At 37.3% G+C, this 20,741-nt stretch overlaps 1 protein-coding gene across 1 annotated transcript in view; it reads left to right on the top strand.

The window, feature by feature from the left end:
- The window catches only part of WWP1 (WW domain containing E3 ubiquitin protein ligase 1), a 117,950-nt gene that overhangs the window by 61,272 nt on the left and 35,937 nt on the right, over window positions 1-20,741 (top strand). Inside the window, exons 9-11 of the mRNA XM_082601684.1 lie at window positions 6,154-6,490; window positions 13,358-13,453; window positions 14,804-14,978. Of these exons, the coding sequence (XP_082457810.1) occupies window positions 6,154-6,490; window positions 13,358-13,453; window positions 14,804-14,978 (608 nt within the window). The remainder of the gene's footprint in view (window positions 1-6,153; window positions 6,491-13,357; window positions 13,454-14,803; window positions 14,979-20,741) is intronic.

Here is a 20,741-nt window from a genome sequence, read left to right as displayed (position 1 = left end):
TATAAAAAGAGACTAATACTCAATAATACCATATAGGATTGTTTTGAAGGTTAAATGAGATAAATTTAAAACATCTACCATAGTCCTAGGACAGTGGTATTTAAGAAAATATTATTTTCTTCTTTACTTTTTCTCCCTGCCCCTAGCTTCTAGTGGAAATGACTTTTTCTAATGTATAATTACTGTTGTATTAATAAAGTAGAGCTCAGTATGGTAAGTTTCAGGCAGGACTGATTTCAAAGTTTATTAGACTTTTGCTTTTAGTTTTTTTATTTTGAAATACAGATTCACAGAAAGTTGCCAAGAAATGTACAGGGAGGTCCCATGTTCCCTTCACTGGCCTCCCCGAATGTTAACATCTTGTGTAACTATAGTACAATATGAAAATCAGGAAATTGGCATTGACACAATCCACATTTCACCAGTTATACCTGCAGAGAGAGAGAGAGAGAGTGTGTGTGTTTATAGTTTTTATCACGCGTAGCTTCATGTAGCTAGCACTGCAAGCAAGATACAGAACTGCACCATCACCAAAACCTCCCTTGTCCTCTACCTCCTTTAAAGCTGTAGCCACTTTCAAGTGTGAATTGACTTTTACAGAAATTTAGGGTATATATACAAGCAGTTTTTCATGTCATACTTTTCCAAAGGAGTAAACATAATACTGAGATACTCCAGAATTTCTGCCTTTTCCTGCTTTATTTGGCTGAACTGTTAGAGTGAGGACAAATGCATGGTGCTATGAGATGTGCATATCATAAAGTCCATGGGAAACTTACTTCTCAAGGATTAAACCTGAAGTGATGGAGATTTGTCTCCTAACCCAAAAGTCATAATGGCAGAAAGTCGGGCTTGAGATACACTCATTAAGAAGCCAAGTCAGTGGGTGTTATCTTATATCTGTAGAGAAGGAAGTGCTTTGCATAAGCTTCTGCTGTCATTCCTGTCACATAAGATTTTAATTATTTGCTTACATAAAATTTTTCTATTCTTTCATGAGCAAGGAACCTGTGATCGTTCCCTCCCTGCCTTCCTTCCCTTTCTCATTTGTCTTTACTGTTAGTTTGTCTATTCAATCATCCTTATATCATTTGTTAACAGGTGTTTATTTTGCAACTACTATAGCCTGGACGCTGCCTGGTAGCTGGGTACATACACATCAGTGAGGGTTTCTCAACTTCAGCATTATTGACATTTTGGGCCAGATAATTTTTTGATGTGGGTGGCTATCCCTGTGCTAATAGGATTGTAGCAGCATTCCTGGCCTCTACCCACTAAATGCCAATAACATCCTCCCTTTCCCCTAGTTGTGACAACCAAACACATCTTCAGACATTGCTAAATGTCTTTGGTGGGTGGGGGACAAATATGTCCCCAGTTGAGAACCACTGATACATATGATTAGTAATCTCCCTAATCAAATACATGCTTCCAATACCCCACTCAGAAGAAATTATTATTAACATCTTGCATTGCTGTGGTATGTTTGTTACAATTAATGAGCCAGTATAAATGCATTGTTATTAGTGAAAGTCCATACTTTATGTCAAGGTTCGCTCTTGGTGTTGCATGGGTTCAGTGAGATTTGAGAAATGCATATTGCCATGTACCCACCTTCACAGTATCATACAGAATTGTTTTATTCTAAAAATCCCTGTGCTCCACCCATTCATCTCCTTCCCCACATTCCTAGCAACCACTGATCTTTTACTGTCTCTATAGTTTGGCCTTTTTCAGAATGTTATATAGTTGGAATCGTACAGTATGTAGCCATTTCACACTGGCTTCTTTGACTTAGAAATATGCATTTAAGGCTCCTTCATGTATTTTTGTGGCGTGATATCTCAATTCTGTTTGTTGCTGAATAATATTCCATTGTATGGATGTACCGTGGTTTGTATATCCGTTCACCTATTAAAGCATCTTGGTTGTTTATAGTTTCTGGCAATTATGAATAAAGCTGATATAAAGATTCTTCTGGGGCTTCCCTGGTGGCGCAGTGGTTGAGAGTCCGCCTGCCGATGCAGGGGACACGGGTTCGTGCACCGGTCCGGGAAGATCCCACATGCCGCGGAGCGGCTGGGCCCGTGAGCCATGGCCGCTGAGCCTGTGCGTCCGGAGCCTGTGCTCCGCAACGGGAGAGGCCACAACGGTGAGAGACCCGCGTACCGCAAAAAAAAAAAAAAAAAAGATTCTTCTGCAGGTTTTGGTGTGGACATAAGTTTTCAACTCAGCTGGGTTGAAGACTGTGACTACAGGATTGTATGATAAAGAGTATGGTTATTTTTGTGAGAAACTGCCAAATGGTCTTCCAAAATGGCTATACCCTTTTGCATTTCCACCACCAATGAATAAGAATTCTTGCTCTGCATCCTTACTAGTTTTTGCATTTTGAGGAGAGTTTATTATTATTACTTTTTTTACTTTTAAGCAACACTGAATCTTCTCATCCAGAGATATTTTATGTCTCTCTCCATTCATTCTTTGTTTTAAAATATCTTAGTAACGTGTTTTAGTTTTCTTCAGATAGGTCTTGAGTATAATCTTGACATTGAACTTGTATCTATCTGATCATGGTGCTGATATGTTTTAGTCAAATTAATGATTGGTTTTAATGGTTTTTCAGTTGATTCTCTTGTGTTTTAAATAAATAATCTTATCTTTCTAGATGAATTTACCATTTTACATCTGTTATTTTTCACTTCTGTCTTGTCCTAATGCATTGTCATATATAACCAGCAGTATTGACTTGATTGTGATCTTCCTTGTTTTGTTCTTGATTTTAATTTGTTCCTGATCTTGATAGAAGTTCTTCTAATGTTTTACCATTAATATATCATGCTTACTCTAGGTTTCTGGTGGATAATCTAGATTATTTATGAATTTTCCTTGATTCCTCTCATCAGTAGTTTTATCAAGATTTTATTGAATGCTTTTTGGTTTGTATTGAAAATAATCATGTGGCTTTTGTCTTTTAACCTGTTAACATAGTCATTTTCCTAACATAATTTCCTGATATTGAGCCATCTTTTAATTTATTCAGTTTCAGTTGTAGGGTTATATTACCCTTGCAGAATAAATTAAGGAACTCCTTTTTTCTTTTTCTCCACCAATGTACTATCACACTTCAGACAACACGGGGGTAATCTGTTCATTGAAGACTTCAAAAAACTAACTGAGCCTGGTGCCTTTTGGAAGGATAGTGTTAGGTCTTTCGTCAACTTTTCCATTTCTACTCTGATCTTTTCAATTTTTCTTTCTCTTGAATGAGTTTAGTTAATATAGTTTAGACTTGTTGATATGAAGTTGTACATGGTATTCCAAACTATATTTTTCTTTATAAAATTTGGAAACGTTTATTTCATGGTTTCTCCAACTTTTCCGGTAAGAATTCATCTGAAGCATTTGTTAAAAATACAGATTCCCAGACCCTTCCCTAGAGATTTCCCCTAGAGATTCAATAATTCTAGAATGGAAACTGAGACCTATACTTTCTATAAGATCCCAACTGATTCTAATCAGGTAAGTTAGGAAATTCTGATCTATTATATTGTTCTTTTAATTCCTTTCCTTCTACCATTTTCCCCTAGCTCTGGAATTGAATGCTAAGCTCAGTTATTGCTATTTGTTCTTATATCCTTGGATACTTCTTTTGCCATGTCAAATATTTGATACAAATATTTTCATTGCCCTTAGTTTCCCTAAAGTTTGTGATTTCATTATTATTTATTTCTTTAACTTAATAATTAGTGTTCTTTTTAATCTTCTAAGCAAAATTGATTGTGGGTGGGGAAGAACTGTCATTTTTATGGACATATAAGCATCAATTTTCTCACCAGTAAAATGGGAATAATACTGGTTCCTGCCTCATAGCATTGTTCTGTTAAATAAGATAATCCTTAAAAAAATGTTTAACAGACTCTGCCAGACTTTTAGTAAACATTTCAACAAGTTGTATTTTGTTTTGTTTCTAGTTTTATTGAATTATAGTTAGAATGTCACCTTCTGATTATAGAATTGGGATTTTCCTTTGGTCCCTTACATGTCATTTTTTTCTAAGAATTCTTAGATTGTTTGGATGGAATATATATATAATGGAAACTCAAAACTACCTCTCTAACTCTGTAATTTAGAACAGGTGTATTGACTGTGTTATTAAATCCTTCATATACTTAATATTTTCTACTAATGCTCTTTTTATCTGCCTAGTTTTGACAGAGGTATGTTCACTTCTTCCTCTGTGATTTGTCTTTATTTAAGATTTATTGTTTTAGCATGCCAGGCATGTTGTAACTGTTGAAAATACAAAAGTGAACAAGTCTGACAGTGTTTGCATTCTGAACTCAATGAAAAAGAAATAAAAACAAATAAAATATTTCAGAACGTGAGAAAACAGTCTAATATGTAGCCTGGAGGGACGGTGGGGCAGGTGCAGCATTAAGTAAGATACCCCAGCACTGCCTTTCCTAAGGAGTGGTTGAGTCTGGACTCTGCGTGATAAGAAGCAGCCAGTCAGAGCTATTCTGAGACGGTGGGAACAGCAAGTGCACATCCCTGAATGGGAGGGAGTTTGTTCTATTCAAGGAACAGAAAGGAGACCATTTTGAGAAGTCAGGTGTACCTGTGGAGTAGACTGTGTAGAGTCTTTTGTCATGAGCTGTGGTAAAGAGTTTGGAATTTATTCTGGTTGTAATGGGTATGTTTAATTAGGGTGTGAAAACATCTGTTGTGTGCTTTTATAAGATTATTTTGGCTGCTATTTGGAGAATGGATTGGAGTTGTACCGGAGAGGAAGCAGGCAGACCAATTAGGATGCTATTGCAGTAGAGTAAACAAGGAACGGTGGACAGGGGCAGTGGTGTAGACGGAGAGGAGAGCTGAGAGCACTTGCAGTTGAATTGTTGTAGGGGAGAGGTTTTTGCCTTGAACAACTGAAAGGTGCTATTTAATAATTAATTTTCTTCCTCTGTTTTTTAACAGTTTGTGTAGCATGTGCTATGTTTTAGTATGCCTAAAGGTTTATGATTCTTTCTTATTGGACTGGATTGTCTTTTGTCAAATATTCCTCTTTTCCCATTTAGTATTATTTTGCTTTGAAAATACTATTGCTAATCTTTTCTTTTTTGGAAATTAATTTCTGCATTGTTGAAGAGTGAAAATGAAATGAGAAAATTCACTTTGACCATCATATATCAATTCTGAACATCATGTAAGAGACCCAGAATTTAGTCTCTCTGCACATTCTCTTTTCTTTTCTTTTCTTCATGTTATGTAACAGTGTTGAGTACCAGTAGCACTATATAAACATTTAATTTTTTATATTTTGTTATTGATTTTTTTTCTCCCAGAGCTACTCTCCCCTGTAGTTGGTACAGAACTTCATTGGTTCTGTTGTTTTTTGTGCTTACTGTTTGATTCCTTTAATAGGACTCGTTTCTCTCCTTCCCACTATTTAAATCTCTTTCTTTAAAAATCCACCTGAACGTTCCATTACTCTTAATTATGTCTCCCTTTTCTGTTTCAATTAAAACTTTGATGTGTGATTTTCTAATAGGTTTTGTTCAATAATCTATTCTCTTTCCAGTTTTAATTTGACTCACTTTTATAGTGACACATAGTTGAAATGGACGAATCACATTTAAAATGAAAATAAAGAAAATGATATCACTGGATCCCAGTGCTGGGTTATTTCTTTAGCAAGTGTAGAACGAGTTCCTGGATCTTTTTGTAGTCCCCTGTAGTACTTTCTTAAGAATTAATGCCACTTTATATTTGGCAAGAGTTCTTTTGATATTAGCTGCATTTGCATAGGAAAGGGAGCTTGAACGGGGTCATTTTAAGGTTTTTAATTAAGCCATGCAGATATTCAGAATTGATTCTTTGGAGGAAAAACGTTTGTTCATGTTGGTTTCTCTTTCTCTAAGTTAGGGTTATTGGTATATATATATATATATATATATATATAGTCTTAGGTTTTATTATTTAAACGTTCATCTCTAAAATGTGAACGACAAAAAGTATCATCTGTCTTATTTCTGTCAGTACCTGATACGTTGCTCAGTATAAATTAGGCTCTGAATAAATATAATTGATGAGTTAACTGGTTGCTTTGTCATCCCTCGATAGATCGTCTTACTAATTTTCCCCTTTCAGTTAATGGAGAATCATCCTCATCTGCACCAACTGATAATGCTGCCACCACGGGTACTGCAGTGGTATCTGGAGAAACCGCCTTGTCTTCGCATTGCACTAGTACTTCTGTCGAAGAGCCTCCAGTTCAAGAAATCCTGACCTCCTCAGAAAACAACGAATGTATTCTTTCTAACAGTGCAGCGTTTGGGTCTGAAGCTAGAAGTACATTAGCTCCTTCTACCTCCAGTTCTGGAAGCAGCTCTGCCTTTGAAGCAGCCAAATTAAGACAGCCAGACGTCTGTGTGGAACCTGTCCGGCAGCAGTCTGGAAATGCCAACACAGAAACTCTGCCATCGGGGTATGTTAAATTAATGATTGATTGTCTCTGCCTCCAAGAAGCTTGTTTAGTGGCTCGGGTTTTTAAACGTACATACAATACAGTTTGCGAATGCTGTGATAAAAGTACGGTGTGTACAGTGCTGTCCTGCACAGCTTACAGCAGTTAGAATTTCTACTCTCTAGTGGAAACTGCACCTCTAGAGGTCTCTACCTCATTGCCATCATTTTCTCATCACAGTCACTGTGTCCATACCCTTTCTTACTTTCTTTTTTTTTTTTTTTGCGGTACGCGGGCCTCTCACTGTTGTGGCCTCTCCCGTTGCGGAGCACAGGTTCCGGACACGCAGGCTCAGTGGCCACGGCTCACGGGCCCAGCCGCTCTGCGGCATGTGGGATCTTCCCGGACCGGGGCACGAACCCGCATCCCCTGCATCCGCAGGCGGACTCTCAACCACTGCGCCACCAGGGAATCCACCCTTTCTTACTTTCTGAACTGTTTTTTCTCAGTGCTCTTTACTGGCTCATCTGATTTTGTCTGTTGCCTAATCGTGGTTTCAGCCTTTGGTCTTGTCCTGCCTCTGTTGAATCTTATACTCTCCCATCATTTTAACTATTAAATCTATATATCCAGACCAGACCTTTCTCTGAGCTTATTTTTATCTACTTGCTGGAAATCTCCACTGCTTCCTCCAAGCATTTTTGGCCATACAGTATCTTCCCTTTCCTCTCAAAAATCTCTCATTGTCCCTTTGTCTTCTATCTTTGGCAACTTAGTCATTTATCTTAGTCTCATGTGTCTGCCATTATGACACCGATATAGACGAAGCTCTTCTTACTGTCAAGAACCTCATGATCTGATGGGGGGTAAGATAAATAAATAGTCATTGTCTATACAGTTCAATAAAAGCTAAGCTAGAGGTGTAAGTTTAGGGTGCTGTGGGAGGGAACATATATAGAGGGAAGTTAGTGGGGAGTAACCTGCTATCCTGAGATAAAGAATACTTTTTGGAAGAGACGACCCTTGAGTGGATTTCTGAAAGAGGCGTAGGAGTTAGCACAGCAATAATGGAGGCACAGGTGGTGAAAGGTTTCATTCTCAGTGGAGCTAACTGCACATTCGGATTTCTGACATCCATAAAGGAGCAAACTGAACTCAGGAAATGGTATTTTGTTACAGCTGGAGTTGCGCATTGGAGGAAGCAAGCTATGTAGTACTGAAGAATAAACAGTCCTCTGAAGAATTTTGTATACCTGCTAAAAGTTTAGGAGTTTTTTCCTGAAAACCATGAATAAACATTAAAGAATTTTAAGCAGGGGAGTGCCACAGTCATATTTGCATTTTAGTAAAATTATTCTAGGAGTGTTATAGACAGATTAGGAGTTAAGGAACAAGCTAGAATAGCAGCTAGGCTGCTTCGTAAATGAGAGAAGTGGGCACATTACTGTTTAAAGTGGTGAGTACGTAAACTTAATTCTGTGCGGCCAAGTACATGCTTCAGCATGCCTGTAGCCACCGTATGTGATCTTTGCATTAGGAGAATTTTGTAGGGATCTAGATGAGTGATTTTCATATTGCAAGTTGCAGCCTATTAATAGATGGTGACCAGCATTTGAAAACATAATAAAGTAAGTCAACATGGACTAGAATGGAAAACTGAAGTGTGTTAGGTAAACATTGTTTTGGGAAAGTTTGTTTTTCTGATGTGTGCTTGTGTGTGTAAAATCTGTAGGTAAATAGCAGTCTAGGGTGAACAGAGGCATTTATGTAAAGTGTATTCTTACTCTGTTAGCTGTTACCTAGAAGGTTGAGATGCTACTAATCCAGGTGAGAAGTAAAAACAGCCTGCGCTATGGTAGATGCTAGTCTCCTGGGGCGACGTTACCATGGATGTGGAAATTAGCTGTGGGAGGTAGAGTCGGAGGCTGGAGGCAAGGGTGACCCCTCTGGCTTATGCAGCACTTGGCTTGTGTGCCCATCTGAGCCAGCAGTTTCCAATCCACGTCATCTTCCCTCTTTCCTCAACAGTCTTCTTAGTTCCCGTGTGTCCGCTCTTGGGTAACTTACCTGGCTACCTACACAGTACAGTCGTAGGTGCTAGAATCACGAGTGTTCTGAAGGAAGCGTATTCCAGCCCGAGTGAGTGTTATGCCAAGCACGGTCTCACCTAGAGCCCTTTCTTCGCTTGTGCTCTGACTGTCGTGCGGAGTGTTATTCCTCAGATATCTGCGTGTCTCTGCTCAAATGTTACCTTGCTCCAGGGGCCTTTCCCGATTCCCTCTGTCCAAATCAGGTCCCTCTGTCCACGTCCCCTGCCTCATTTTTTCCCAACCTGCTGTTATGAAAATTTACAAACACGCAGAAAAATTTAAAGAATTTTACAGTGAACACCCATATATCTATCTACCACTAGGTTCTGTAGTTGACATTTTACTCCGCTTGCTTTATCACACATCTCTTCATCTCTCCATTTGTCTAATGCTTAAATATAATTTCCTGATAACTGAGTTGCAGATACCAGGACATTTTGCCCCTCAAAACTTCGGCTTGCATATCGTTAACTAGAATTCAATATTTGCTTAAAGATTTTTTGGTAAAGTTTACACAGAAGGAAATGCATGAGTCTTAAATGTGCCATTTTGATGAGTTTTGACAAATGCTCATTTGTCACACCTTTATTAAGATTAGAGTATTATCATCACCTCAGAAAGTTCTCTCAAGCTTTCAGTCAATCCCTGTCCCTACTGTGAGGGAGGCAGCCACTGTTCCTCCTTAAAAGCTTTTTTCCACAATAGCTTATAGATTAGTTTTCCCTGTTGTAGAACTTAACATAAATAGAATCAGTATTGTACTCTTTTGAGTAGGGTTCTTTTAATCAGCATGTTATTTGTATTACTTTTCTTTATAACACTTAAATCACCATGAAACATACATTTGTGTGTTTTTGTCAGTTTTCTCTCCACTAGACTGAAAAGGTGGCTTTTATTTTGTCCATTTCTGTATTCCTCGTGCCTAAAACTGTGCCTGCCATGTAGCAGGTACTCAATAAATATTTATAAGTGAATTAGTGCTTGATTAAATGATTTTGAGTGAGTGAGCAATTGGGCAAAGGCCCTGGCTTGTAAATGCTTTGGAGGAAATGGTTAACAAGGTCAAAAGCTACTGAAAATTCAAGTAAGATAACTGAAAGGCACCCACGGAATTTAACAAAAAGAGATTATTTATTGTTGATCTCTGACAGAATAATTTCTGGGAAATAGAGCTGTGTTCAGACTGCTGTGTGATGGAGTGAATGGAAGGGATGGAAGTGTGATAGAAAGCTCTTTGAAAGAGTGAGAACTAATGCATAAAACTTTTTCCCTGTGAACACACAGGGAGAGAGGAGTGTTTGGTAGAAGCGAGCAAGAAAAGGTACAGTATTGAGGAGTAGTTTTTTGTTTTAAAAAATGGCAGTGACCTGAAGGGTGGTCAGTTGCTGATGGGCAGGAGCCAGGAGAGAGATTGGCAAGCCGTACAGGAGAGGGGGGCAGCTGTTGGTCGTGGTTTATGAGAAGGCAAGTCTTACCACCCACCCCATTATCCAAGTTTGAAACCAGTAGTTATCCACTCAGCAACTAAATTCTACCATTGTTATTGTAATATGTTTAATAAAAGTCTTTCACATTTATTATTATTATTATTATTTTAACAAGGTCTTTCTTCAGCAGTAGGTTTTGGAAATTTATGAGAAAGGGAGGCTACATCTGAATACTAAGAAGGGAGAGTATTATGGTTGAAGGTGAGGTGTAGCGGTTATAAGTTAGCACTTATCCCCATGAAATTAAATAATTCTGTTGAGAAGTCTCATCAATCAACGTGGTAATTTGCAACTATTTGAGGGGTACTCATGAATTTCCACTGCAGGGATAATCTAGTCTCTGGGCAGTTCCAGCTCATCACTTTTATAGTACCCCCGGGTACAGCTCTAGTTTGCTGTCACTGTGAGTCTCCCACATCAAGCCTGAGACCACGCCCCTTTATCCCGGTCCCGCCTTTTTCCCCTGCCAGCACCTTCCTTCCTCATTGCTGCCCAAGGCACACTGGGGACTCATTCTTGGCAACCGTCATGCCCCCAAAGGTAGACTCTCACTCTGGGAGTAAAAACTTAGCAAGTTGCCTTCCCGTGATTCGGCTGCCAGGGCAGGAGAGAAAAGCACACTGGGATCCTAGAGTCACTGGGTCAGGTGGTGAAACTGACCAGGCTCCTCCCCTTTGGGCCAGGAGTTCTTTGTCCCAAGAACGTTGTCAGCAGAGGGCAACTGGGTGCACGGCACGTCCACAGCCTGGGATGCCCTACCCCAGGAAAACAGGGTGGGGCATGACAGGAGTTTTTGTTTTGTTTTGTTTTTTGCGGTACGCGGGCCTCTCACTGTTGTGGCCTCTCCCGTTGCGGAGCACAGGCTCCGGACGCGCAGGCTCAGTGGCCATGGCTCACGGGCCCAGCCGCTCCGCGGCATGTGGGATCTTCCCGGACCGGGGCACGCACCCGCGTCCCCTGCGTCGGCAGGCGGACTCTCAACCACTGCGCCACCAGGGAAGCCCGGAGCTTGAATATTTTGAGAGGAGATTTATGCAACTAGAAAAGTATTTGTAGTTAAATTATTAAGTATGAAGAAAACAAGGAAATGGGAGGAAAGGAGACAAAGAAATCATTGTGTGTTCACAGCTCAGCTGTCAGGAGGGTTTACACAGTCATAATCATTATAAGGGAAGGACACAGTATATGTGTGTATTTGGAACAGTTGGGAGGAGGGGCCAGGTTACAGTGTATATGTGTACATCTGTGGAGGAAAGAGACTTACAGCTTCATCTTTCATAGTGAGAAATCAGTAAATTATGCTTGAAATTAAATTAGAGTAAGCTTGTTAATAAGAAGAGGTAAATACTAAAAGAATTGGCTAAAACAGTTGAAAATGTTGCCTTTGGGGAGTAGAAAATGAGATTAGGAGACAGTAGGCACTATTGTTTTTTTGTAATGAGCCTCATAGACTATCTGATTGTTTAAACTGTGTGGAGGTTACATAATTATATAACTGTGAGATATATATTAAATAGTATGTGAAAGTATATATAATTTTGATAAAAAAGCTAAATTAAAAGTAGTAAAGAATATTTGTAAAGAAAGTTTGGAAACCACGAGATTTTGATATAGAATAGCAGTACAAATTCAAGAACTGATTATAGGAATTAATACCTAAAAATAGCAAAAGTACCATTATCAGGAAGCTCTTAAAACTTGATATATTTTGTAGGCATTTGGTTTTAGCTGTTAAGCTTTCCTACAAATCAGTAACCCACTGGTATGTGTCCTAGGTATTCCAGAAATGTTTTTAAAATGAAATTCCATATTTAAATCCTGCCTTCCCATGAACATTTATTATTATATAAAAACATATGAAGTAAATCTGAAATTTCAGGTTATTATTTTTAGTAAAATACTTATGAGGAATATCTAAATTTTTGTAGTTACAGGGTAGCATGAATGTTCCAGTGTAGGATTTTATACCACTGTTTCATAATAGATAATTTTAATAATCTATATTATCCTGAATCGGTTGTGAACTTGGGCATCTTTATTGTTCATGGTTACTATTTAAGTTTGTTGTGGCTAATGTTTGTCAGATGCAGCTTAAACAAATGATTATTTTTTGCATGCCATTTAAAATATGTATGTATGTGTACACCTTGTTAGGGAATAACTTTAATACGGTCATTGTGTAGGAAAATAATTTAAAAATTAAAGGCCTCTCTAATCAAAAAGAAGTCAAATTAAATTGGATCCTTGTGTTTAAGAGAAAGGAAAATATTTTCCATTTATTCTACTTTCGGGTGAAAGCAAGAATATTAAACTCAGAAATACCAGGTTTTTATTTTTTATGTTTAAAATTTTTCTTCTGTACCATTTTAAGGAGAGACTGGAAAGGAAGAAACGGGGATCACAGAGGAGAAAATGAGGGTGGGGAAAATAAGAGGTTGAGTGTCTTTGAGATAGAACAGAAAAAGATAAAATTGGATGTCCATAAACTCAGAGGCTTACCAAAGACAAGAGAGGGATAGATGTGCACAAAAAGAGGACACTATATGCAGATAGAAGAAAGAATTTTCATGGAGCTGTGTCACCACATACTTTAAGGAGATTTCTTCTAAAATCTTTTAGATGTGTATTTTCTAAATTGCAAAAATGGATATTACTTCATTGACATTTTGTGCTCTGGGCATGATATTAGGCTGAAAGTTCCTCTGCTCTTAATTGAATTTCTGTTTTCTGATGATTTGGAATTCTGTAAATTAGTAACTTTTAAAAACTTTACGTATTATTCTGTCTTCCTCTGCTAACTGTACTTACTGAGTTGCCAGTACTGTTGATGAAAGGTGAATAATTAAGAACTTAAAAGGCACAATAGGGACTTCCCTGGTGGTGAAGTGGTTAAGACTCCACACTCCCAGTGCAGGGGGCCGGAGTTCCATCCCTGGTCAGGGAACTAGATCCCACATGCATGTCTCAACTAAGAGTTCGCATGCCACAACTAAGGAGCCCGCGTGCCACAACTAAGGAGCCGGTGAGCCTGAACTAAGGAGCCCTCGAGCCACAGCTGAGGAGCCCACCTGCCGCAACTAAGACCCAGTGCAACTAAATAAATAAATACATACATACATAAATAAATAAATTTTTTTAAAGATATCTTCTTTAAAAAAAAGCACAATAATTGAGAAAAGAAACAACTTTATTTTATGTATATATGTGACCTTTTAAAGTAAAACTTATCTGTAATTTTTTGGATTATAAGAAGGAACCATTTTTCAGATTGTCTTAGTTTGTTATCTTTTATTTTTGCTTTTTCATTGAAGGTGGGAACAGAGAAAAGATCCTCATGGTAGAACCTATTATGTGGATCATAACACTCGAACGACCACATGGGAGAGGCCACAACCTTTACCTCCAGGGTAATGTAGCATCTTATGCATCTTCAGTTGTGTTTTATACATGTGATTTTAAAAGTTTATTTAATACAATATAAAATGATTCATTCTACATGTTATGTTTCCTTGATTTGCTTTTGTGAATAATAAATGTTCAGTAGATGAGATTTGTTACATTGTGTCTCTTTTACAGTTAGTCCTAAGGGCTTCCAAGAGATTGTCAAACATTGGCATGAGTTTACTGAGAGTAGCTGTAGAATTTTGGTCCAATTTCAGTCCTTGTAATTTTTTAAGGAATGAAAGTCATATTTAGGATAGTTTATATGTATGGTTCTCCATAGATAGGGATCTAAACTATGCTATTGAATGACACTTACGTAATAAGTATTAGTGTCATTCAAAATATTATCTAAAAGATTGCTGCAAGTAAAATTATATTACATTATGACTAAAATTATAGAGGGTTTTACATTTAAAAGCATTTCTATTACATACTAAATAAAGTTTATGCTCTTAAGTGGTCATTCAAGGTCATTCACAAACTGTCCTTCCAGATGCAACTCAGGGTCCATCAATATAAAGCATATTCAAAGTCCAGAAAATTCAGGACAAGATCTATGTTATTTTTGTGAGATTGGTTGCTGAAAGGATACTGAAATCATATAAATTAATGACACAGATTGGCTTAAGGTGAACTAAACTCTGGAGGATGGGGAGAATTCTGGCTGGTAGAGGAGGGCATTCTGTTCTGAGGGGATGTTAAAACAAAGGCATGACAGAATGAAACATATGACACATTTGGGGCCAGCAAGTAATTGATTTGGCTCTCATATGGGTCCCTTGAAAGACCTTAAGGGAGGTAAGGCTGAAATGGTGAATAGGTTCATTTTTATGCCATGCCAGGGAACGGTGATAGGTGGAACGGCATGGCTCGATCCGCACTTTAGTTCAGCAGCAGTGTAACCGTGAAAGGTAGGTTAAAAACCTATATAAGTTGAGTTAAAACCCTTTACATGGGCAGGCATGATAGAGGCAGATTGCTAGGTATACAGTAAACACTCAGTAAATGTTTATCAAAAAAAGAGGGAGAAAGGATAGTCATAATGTTACTGTTCAGTCTGTGGCCTCTTTTTTAGACAGCTCTTAGAAATCATATAGGGAAGAATGGGAAGGTAGTTTAGCTAAAATAGATAGCAAGTTACATGTTCATAATTTTTCTGAGGAGTATCAGTATTTATGTTCTTTTAAACTTAGCTCTTGGACTTGATTTTTAAATTATTTAAGTGAAGTATTACCTAACTACTTTCCAGTTTCTTATAGTAAGAGATTATTGTTTATTTTCATTTTTACTATTGCTTATTTTATTTTTGGTAGTTGGGAAAGAAGAGTTGATGATCGGGGAAGAGTTTATTATGTGGATCATAACACCAGGACAACAACCTGGCAGCGGCCTACCATGGAATCTGTGCGGAATTTTGAACAGTGGCAGTCTCAGCGGAACCAACTGCAGGGAGCTATGCAACAGTTCAACCAACGATACCTCTACTCGGTAATTAGGAAATTATAAGATGTTAATACAGCTTTTCCTCCAGGCTTTTCCCTTTTCTATCTTGGTGATTTTTCTTAAATGTTATAGATTACAAGGTATTTTTTAGTTGATCTTTAGTAAATAATTTAGCATTTCTGATATACATAAGCACTTTTAAGATTTTTTTTTTAATTCTAGTTTACTATCATAACTATACAATCAGGTTTTTGTCCTTATTAAGTGGTAGTTTCATAAATGCAATTTCTTAATAAAATAACTTGTCTTTACCAGTTCCTAGTCTTCTACGTTTAGTTATAATCATTTGGTTTGCTTTAAACAAAACCAGTTACCTCCTGATTTTACTTAAGGCCAGTCTTGCCATATTCCAGCTATTCTGATTCCCATCCCAGATTCTCAGAAATGCTTTCATCTGTTTTGGCCCAACAAATATATATTCTTGGGATTGGAGGTAGTTTTGTCCAAAAAAAAATCTAATGCTGTCTGAAACTTTGACCAATTGGTGATCTCTTTATTGCCATAAGAAAACACCCACAAGAATGGAGGGTAGAGGGGACTTCTGTTAAATAGGTTTGATCGCAAGAAGTAGAAAATATAAATTTTAAGTACTGGGCATCTCTAGATAATGTTTTGAGGCAACTTGAAACCCCAAAATGTAGAAAGGAATTAGGAAAGATACAAAAAGAAAACTTAACTCTTCAGAATCCTACCTCAGGATGGCTCATTCAACTCCACTTTCTTTGGAGGTTAAATAATAAGTTCTCATTTGTAGGTTGATCCACTCTCCTGGTTGTCTGTAGCCAGCAGAGAGAGAGAGTGGGCCAAATCAGCTTGCACAACATCTTGTGCTGTAAATTGCTGGTTCTTTAGCAACTTACACAGAAGTCTGTGGTCAGGTTCCATCTTTAGCTGTATATAAACAAATATAAACAAATATAAAAATTTGTATATAAACAAATTATGTACTGTGTGTGTGTGTTTTGGTTGGACTTTGTTGTATGTATGAAAACCTTAGGGAAACAGGGCAGAATTAGGCAAGTTGTGTATCAGAACTGTGTTCTACACATAACAGAACATCTTTAGACAGATTGAGGTTTATTATCTAAATAATATTGAGTATAATTAACAGTATCTATTACAAGTTTATAAAATATTTATCAAGATACATACACTTTATCATTAAGAAATGATTTTTCAGGTAATGATTTTTATATTTGACACTTTAAAATTGATGGTAAAATGTTTATATTTTCTTTTGAATGTATTTCTGGGTTGTAATAATGTGTATGCATTAATGTATGTATGAATATATAAAAGATATTAATACTAACGTAAAAGTTTACTTGTATAAAGATAATTCTAGTGTTTAATACTATTTATTAATAGGCATTTGTTTTTTTGTGTTTTTTTTTAACATCTTTATTGAAGTATAATTGCTTTACAATGGTGTGTTAGTTTCTGCTTTATAACAAAGTGAATCAGTTATACATATACATATGTTCCCATATCTCTTCCCACTTGCGTCTCCCTCCCTCCCACCCTCCCTATCCCACCCCTCTAGGTGGTTACAAACCACCTAGCTGATCTCCCTGTGCTATGCGGCTGCTTCCCACTAGCTATCTGTTTTACGTTTGGTAGTGTATATATGTCCATGCCACTCTCTCACTTTGTCACAGCTTACCCTTCCCCCTCCCCATATCCTCAAGTCCATGCTCTAGTAGGTCTGTGTCTTTATTCCTGTCTTACCCCTAGGTTCTTCATGACATTTTTTTTCTTTTCTTAGATTCCATATATATGTGTTAGCATACGGTATTTGTTTTTCTCCTTCTGACTTACTTCACTCTGTATGACAGACTCTAGGTCTATCCACCTCACTACAAGTAACTCAGTTTCATTTCTTTTTATGGCCGAGTAATATTCCATTGTATATATGTGCCACATCTTCTTTATCCATTTATCTGTTGATGGACACTTAGGTTGCTTCCATGTCCTGGCTATTGTAAATAGAGCTGCAATGAACATTTTGGTACATGACTCTTTTTGAATTATGGTTTTCTCAGGGTATATGCCCAGTAGTGGGATTGCTGGGTTGTATGGTAGTTCTATTTGTAGTTTTTTAAAGAACCTCCATACTGTTGTCCATAGTGGCTGTATCAATTTACATTCCCACCAGCAGTGCAAGAGTGTTCCCTTTTCTCCACACCCTCTCCAGCATTTATTGTTTCTAGATTTTTTGATGATGGCCATTCTGACCAGTGTGAGATGATATCTCATTGTAGTTTTGATTTACATTTCTCTAATGATTAATGATGTGGAGCATTCTTTCATGTGTTTGTTGGCAATCTGTATATCTTCTTTGGAGAAATGTCTGTTTAGATCATCTGCCCATTTTTGGATTAGGTTGTTTGTTTTTTTGTTATTGAGCTGCATGAGCTGCTTGTAAATTTTGGAGATTAATCCTTTGTCAGTTGCTTCAAATATTTTCTCCCATATTGAGGGTTGTCTTTTGGTCTTCTTTATGGTTTCCTTTGCTGTGCAAAAGCTTTGCAGTTTCATTAGGTCCCATTTGTTTATTTTTGTTTTTATTTCCATTACTCTACGAGGTGGGTAAAAAAGGATCTTGCTGTGATTTATGTCATAGAGTGTTCTGCCTATGTTTTCCTCTAAGAGTTTGATAGTTTCTGGCCTTACATTTAGGTGTGTAATCCATTTTGAGGTTATTTTTGTGTATGGTGTTAGGGAGTGTTCTAATCTCATACTTTTACGTGAACCTGTCCAGTTTTCGCAGCACCACTTATTGAAGAGGCTGTCTTTTCTCCACTGTATATTCTTGCCTCCTTTATCAAAGAAAAGGTGACCATATGTGTGTGGGTTTATCTCTGGGCTTTCTATCCTGTTCCATTGATCCATATTTCTGTTTTTGTGCCAGTACCATACTGTCTTGATTACTGTAGCTTTGTAGTATAGTCTGAAGTCAGGGAGCCTGATTCCTCCAGCCCCATTTTTCGTTCTCAAGGTTGCTTTGGCTATTCGGGGTCTTTTGTGTTTCCATACAAATTGTGAATTTTTTTGTTCTAGTTCTGTGAAAAATGCCAGTGGTAGTTTGATAGGGATTGCATTGAATCTGTAGATTGCTTTGGGTAGTAGAGTCATTTTCACAATGTTGATTCTTCCAATCCAAGAACATGGTATATCTCTCCATCTATTTGTATCATCTTTAATTTCTTTCATCAGTGTCTTATAATTTTCTGCATACAGGTCTTTTGTCTCCTCAGGTAGGTTTATTCCTAGATATTTTATTCTTTTTGTTGCAGTGGTAAATGGGAGTGTTTTCTTAATTGCACTTTCAGATTTTTCATCATTAGTGTATAGGAATGCCAGAGATTTCTGTGCATTAATTTTGTATTCTGCTACTTTACCAAATTCATTGATTAGCTCTAGTAGTTTTCTGGTAGCATCTTTAGGATTCTCTATGTCGAGTACCATGTCATCTGCAAACAGTGACAGCTTTACTTCTTCTTTTCCGATTTGGATTCCTTTTATTTCTTTTTCTTCTCTGATTGCTGTGGCTAAATGTTCCAAAACTATGTTGAATAATAAGTGGCGAGAGTGGGCAACCTTGTCTTGTTCCTGATCTTAGTGGAAATGCTTTCAGTTTTTCACCACTGATGATGATGTTGGCTGTGGGTTTGTCATATATGACCTTTATTATGTTGAGGAAAATTCCCTCTGTGCCTACTTTCTGCAGGCTTTTTATCATAAATGGGCGTTGAACTGTGTCGAAAGCTTTCTCTGCATCTATTGAGATGATCATATGCTTTTTCTCCTTCAGTTTGTTAATATGGTGTATCACGTTGATTGATTTGCATATATTGAAGAATCCTTGCATTCCTGGAATAAAGCCCACTTGATCATGGTGTATGATCCTTTTTATGTGCTGTTGGATTCTGCTAGTATTTTGTTGAGGATTTTTGCATCTCCCTTCATCAGTGATATTGGCCTGCAGTTTTCTGTCTTTGTGACATCTTTGTCTGGTTTTGTTATCAGGCTGATGGTGGCCTCGTAGAATGACTTTGGGAGTGTTCCTCCCTCTGCTATATTTTGGAAGAGTTTGAGAAGGATAGGTGTTAGCTCTTCTCTTAATGTGTGATAGAATTCGTCTGTGAAGACATCTGGTCCTGGGCTTTTGTTTGTTGGAAGATTTTTAATCACAGTTTCAATTTCAGTGCTTGTGATTGGTCTGTTCATATTTTCTGTTTCTTCCTGGTACAGTCTCAGCAGGTTGTGCAATTCTAAGAATTTGTCCATTTCTTCCAGGTTGGCCATTTTATTGGCATACAGTTGCTTGTAGTAATCTCTCATGATCCTTTGTATTTCTGCAGTGTCAGTTGTTACTTCTCCTTTTTCATTTCTAATTCTATTGATTTGAGTCTTCTCCTTTTTTTTCTTGATGAGTCTGGCTAATGGTTTATCAATTTTGTTTATCTTCTCAAAGAACCAGCTTTTAGTTTTGTTAATCTTTGATATCGTTTCCTTCATTTCTTTTTCATTTATTTCTGATCTGATCTTTATGATTTCTTTCCTTCTGCTAACTTTGCGTTTTTTTGTTTTTCTTTCTCTAATTGCTTTAGGTGCAAGGTTAGGTTGTTTATTCGAGATGTTTCCTGTTTCTTAAGATGGGATTGTATTGCTATAAACTTCCCTCTTAGAACTGCTTTTGCTGCATCCCATAGGTTTTGGGTCTTCGTGTCTCCATTGTCATTTGTTTCTAGGTATTTTTTGATTTCTTCAGTGATCACTTCGTTATTAAGTAGTGTATTGTTTAGCCTCCATTTGTTTGTATTTTTTACAGATCTTTTCCTGTAATTGATATCTAGTCTCATAGTATTGTGGTCTGAAAAGATACTTGATACGATTTCAATTTTCTTAAATTTACCAAGGCTTGATTTGTGACCCAAGATATGATCTATCCTGGAGAATGTTTCATGAGCACTTGAGAAAAATGTGCATTTTGCTGTTTTGGGATGGAATGTCCTATAAATATTAATTAAGTCTATCTTGTTTAATGTATCATTTAAAGCTTGTGTTTCCTTATTTATTTTCATTTTGGATGATCTGTCCATTGGTGAAAGTGGGGTATTAAAGTCCCCTACTATGATTGTGTTACTGTCGATTTCCCCTTTTATGGCTGTTAGTATTTGCCTTATGTATTGAGGTGCTCCTGTGTTGGGTGCATAAATATTTACAATTGTTATATCTTCTTCTTGGATCGATCCCTTGATCATTATGTAGTGTCCTTCTTTGTCTCTTGTAATACTCTTTGTTTTAAAGTCTATTTTGTCTGATATGAGAATTCCTACTCCAGCTTTGTTTTGATTTCCATTTGCATGGAATATCTTTTTCCATCCCTTCACTTTCATTCTGTATGTGTCCCTAGGCCTGAAATGGGTCTCTTGTAGACAGCATATATATGGGTCTTGTTTTTGTATCCATTCAGGCAGTCTGTGTCTTTTGGTGGGAGCATTTAGTCCATTTACATTTAAGGTAATTATCCATATGTATGTTCCTGTTCCCATTTTCTTAATTGTTTTGGGTTTGTTATTTTAGGTATTTTCCTTCTGTTGTGTTTCTTGCCTAGAGAAGTTCCTTTAGCATTTGTTATAAAACTGGTTTGGTGGTGCTGAACTCTCTCAGCTTTTGCTTGTCTGTAAACGTTTTAATTTCTCCATCAAATCTGAATGAGATCCTTGCTGGGCAGAGTAATCT

The sequence above is a fragment of the Mesoplodon mirus genome, assembly GCF_964341445.2.
Source record: "Mesoplodon mirus genome assembly, chromosome: 16".
NCBI classification, from domain to species: domain Eukaryota; kingdom Metazoa; phylum Chordata; class Mammalia; order Artiodactyla; family Ziphiidae; genus Mesoplodon; species Mesoplodon mirus.
The sequence above is the reverse complement of the archived record's forward strand: the minus strand, read 5'-3'. Positions and strand labels throughout refer to the sequence as shown.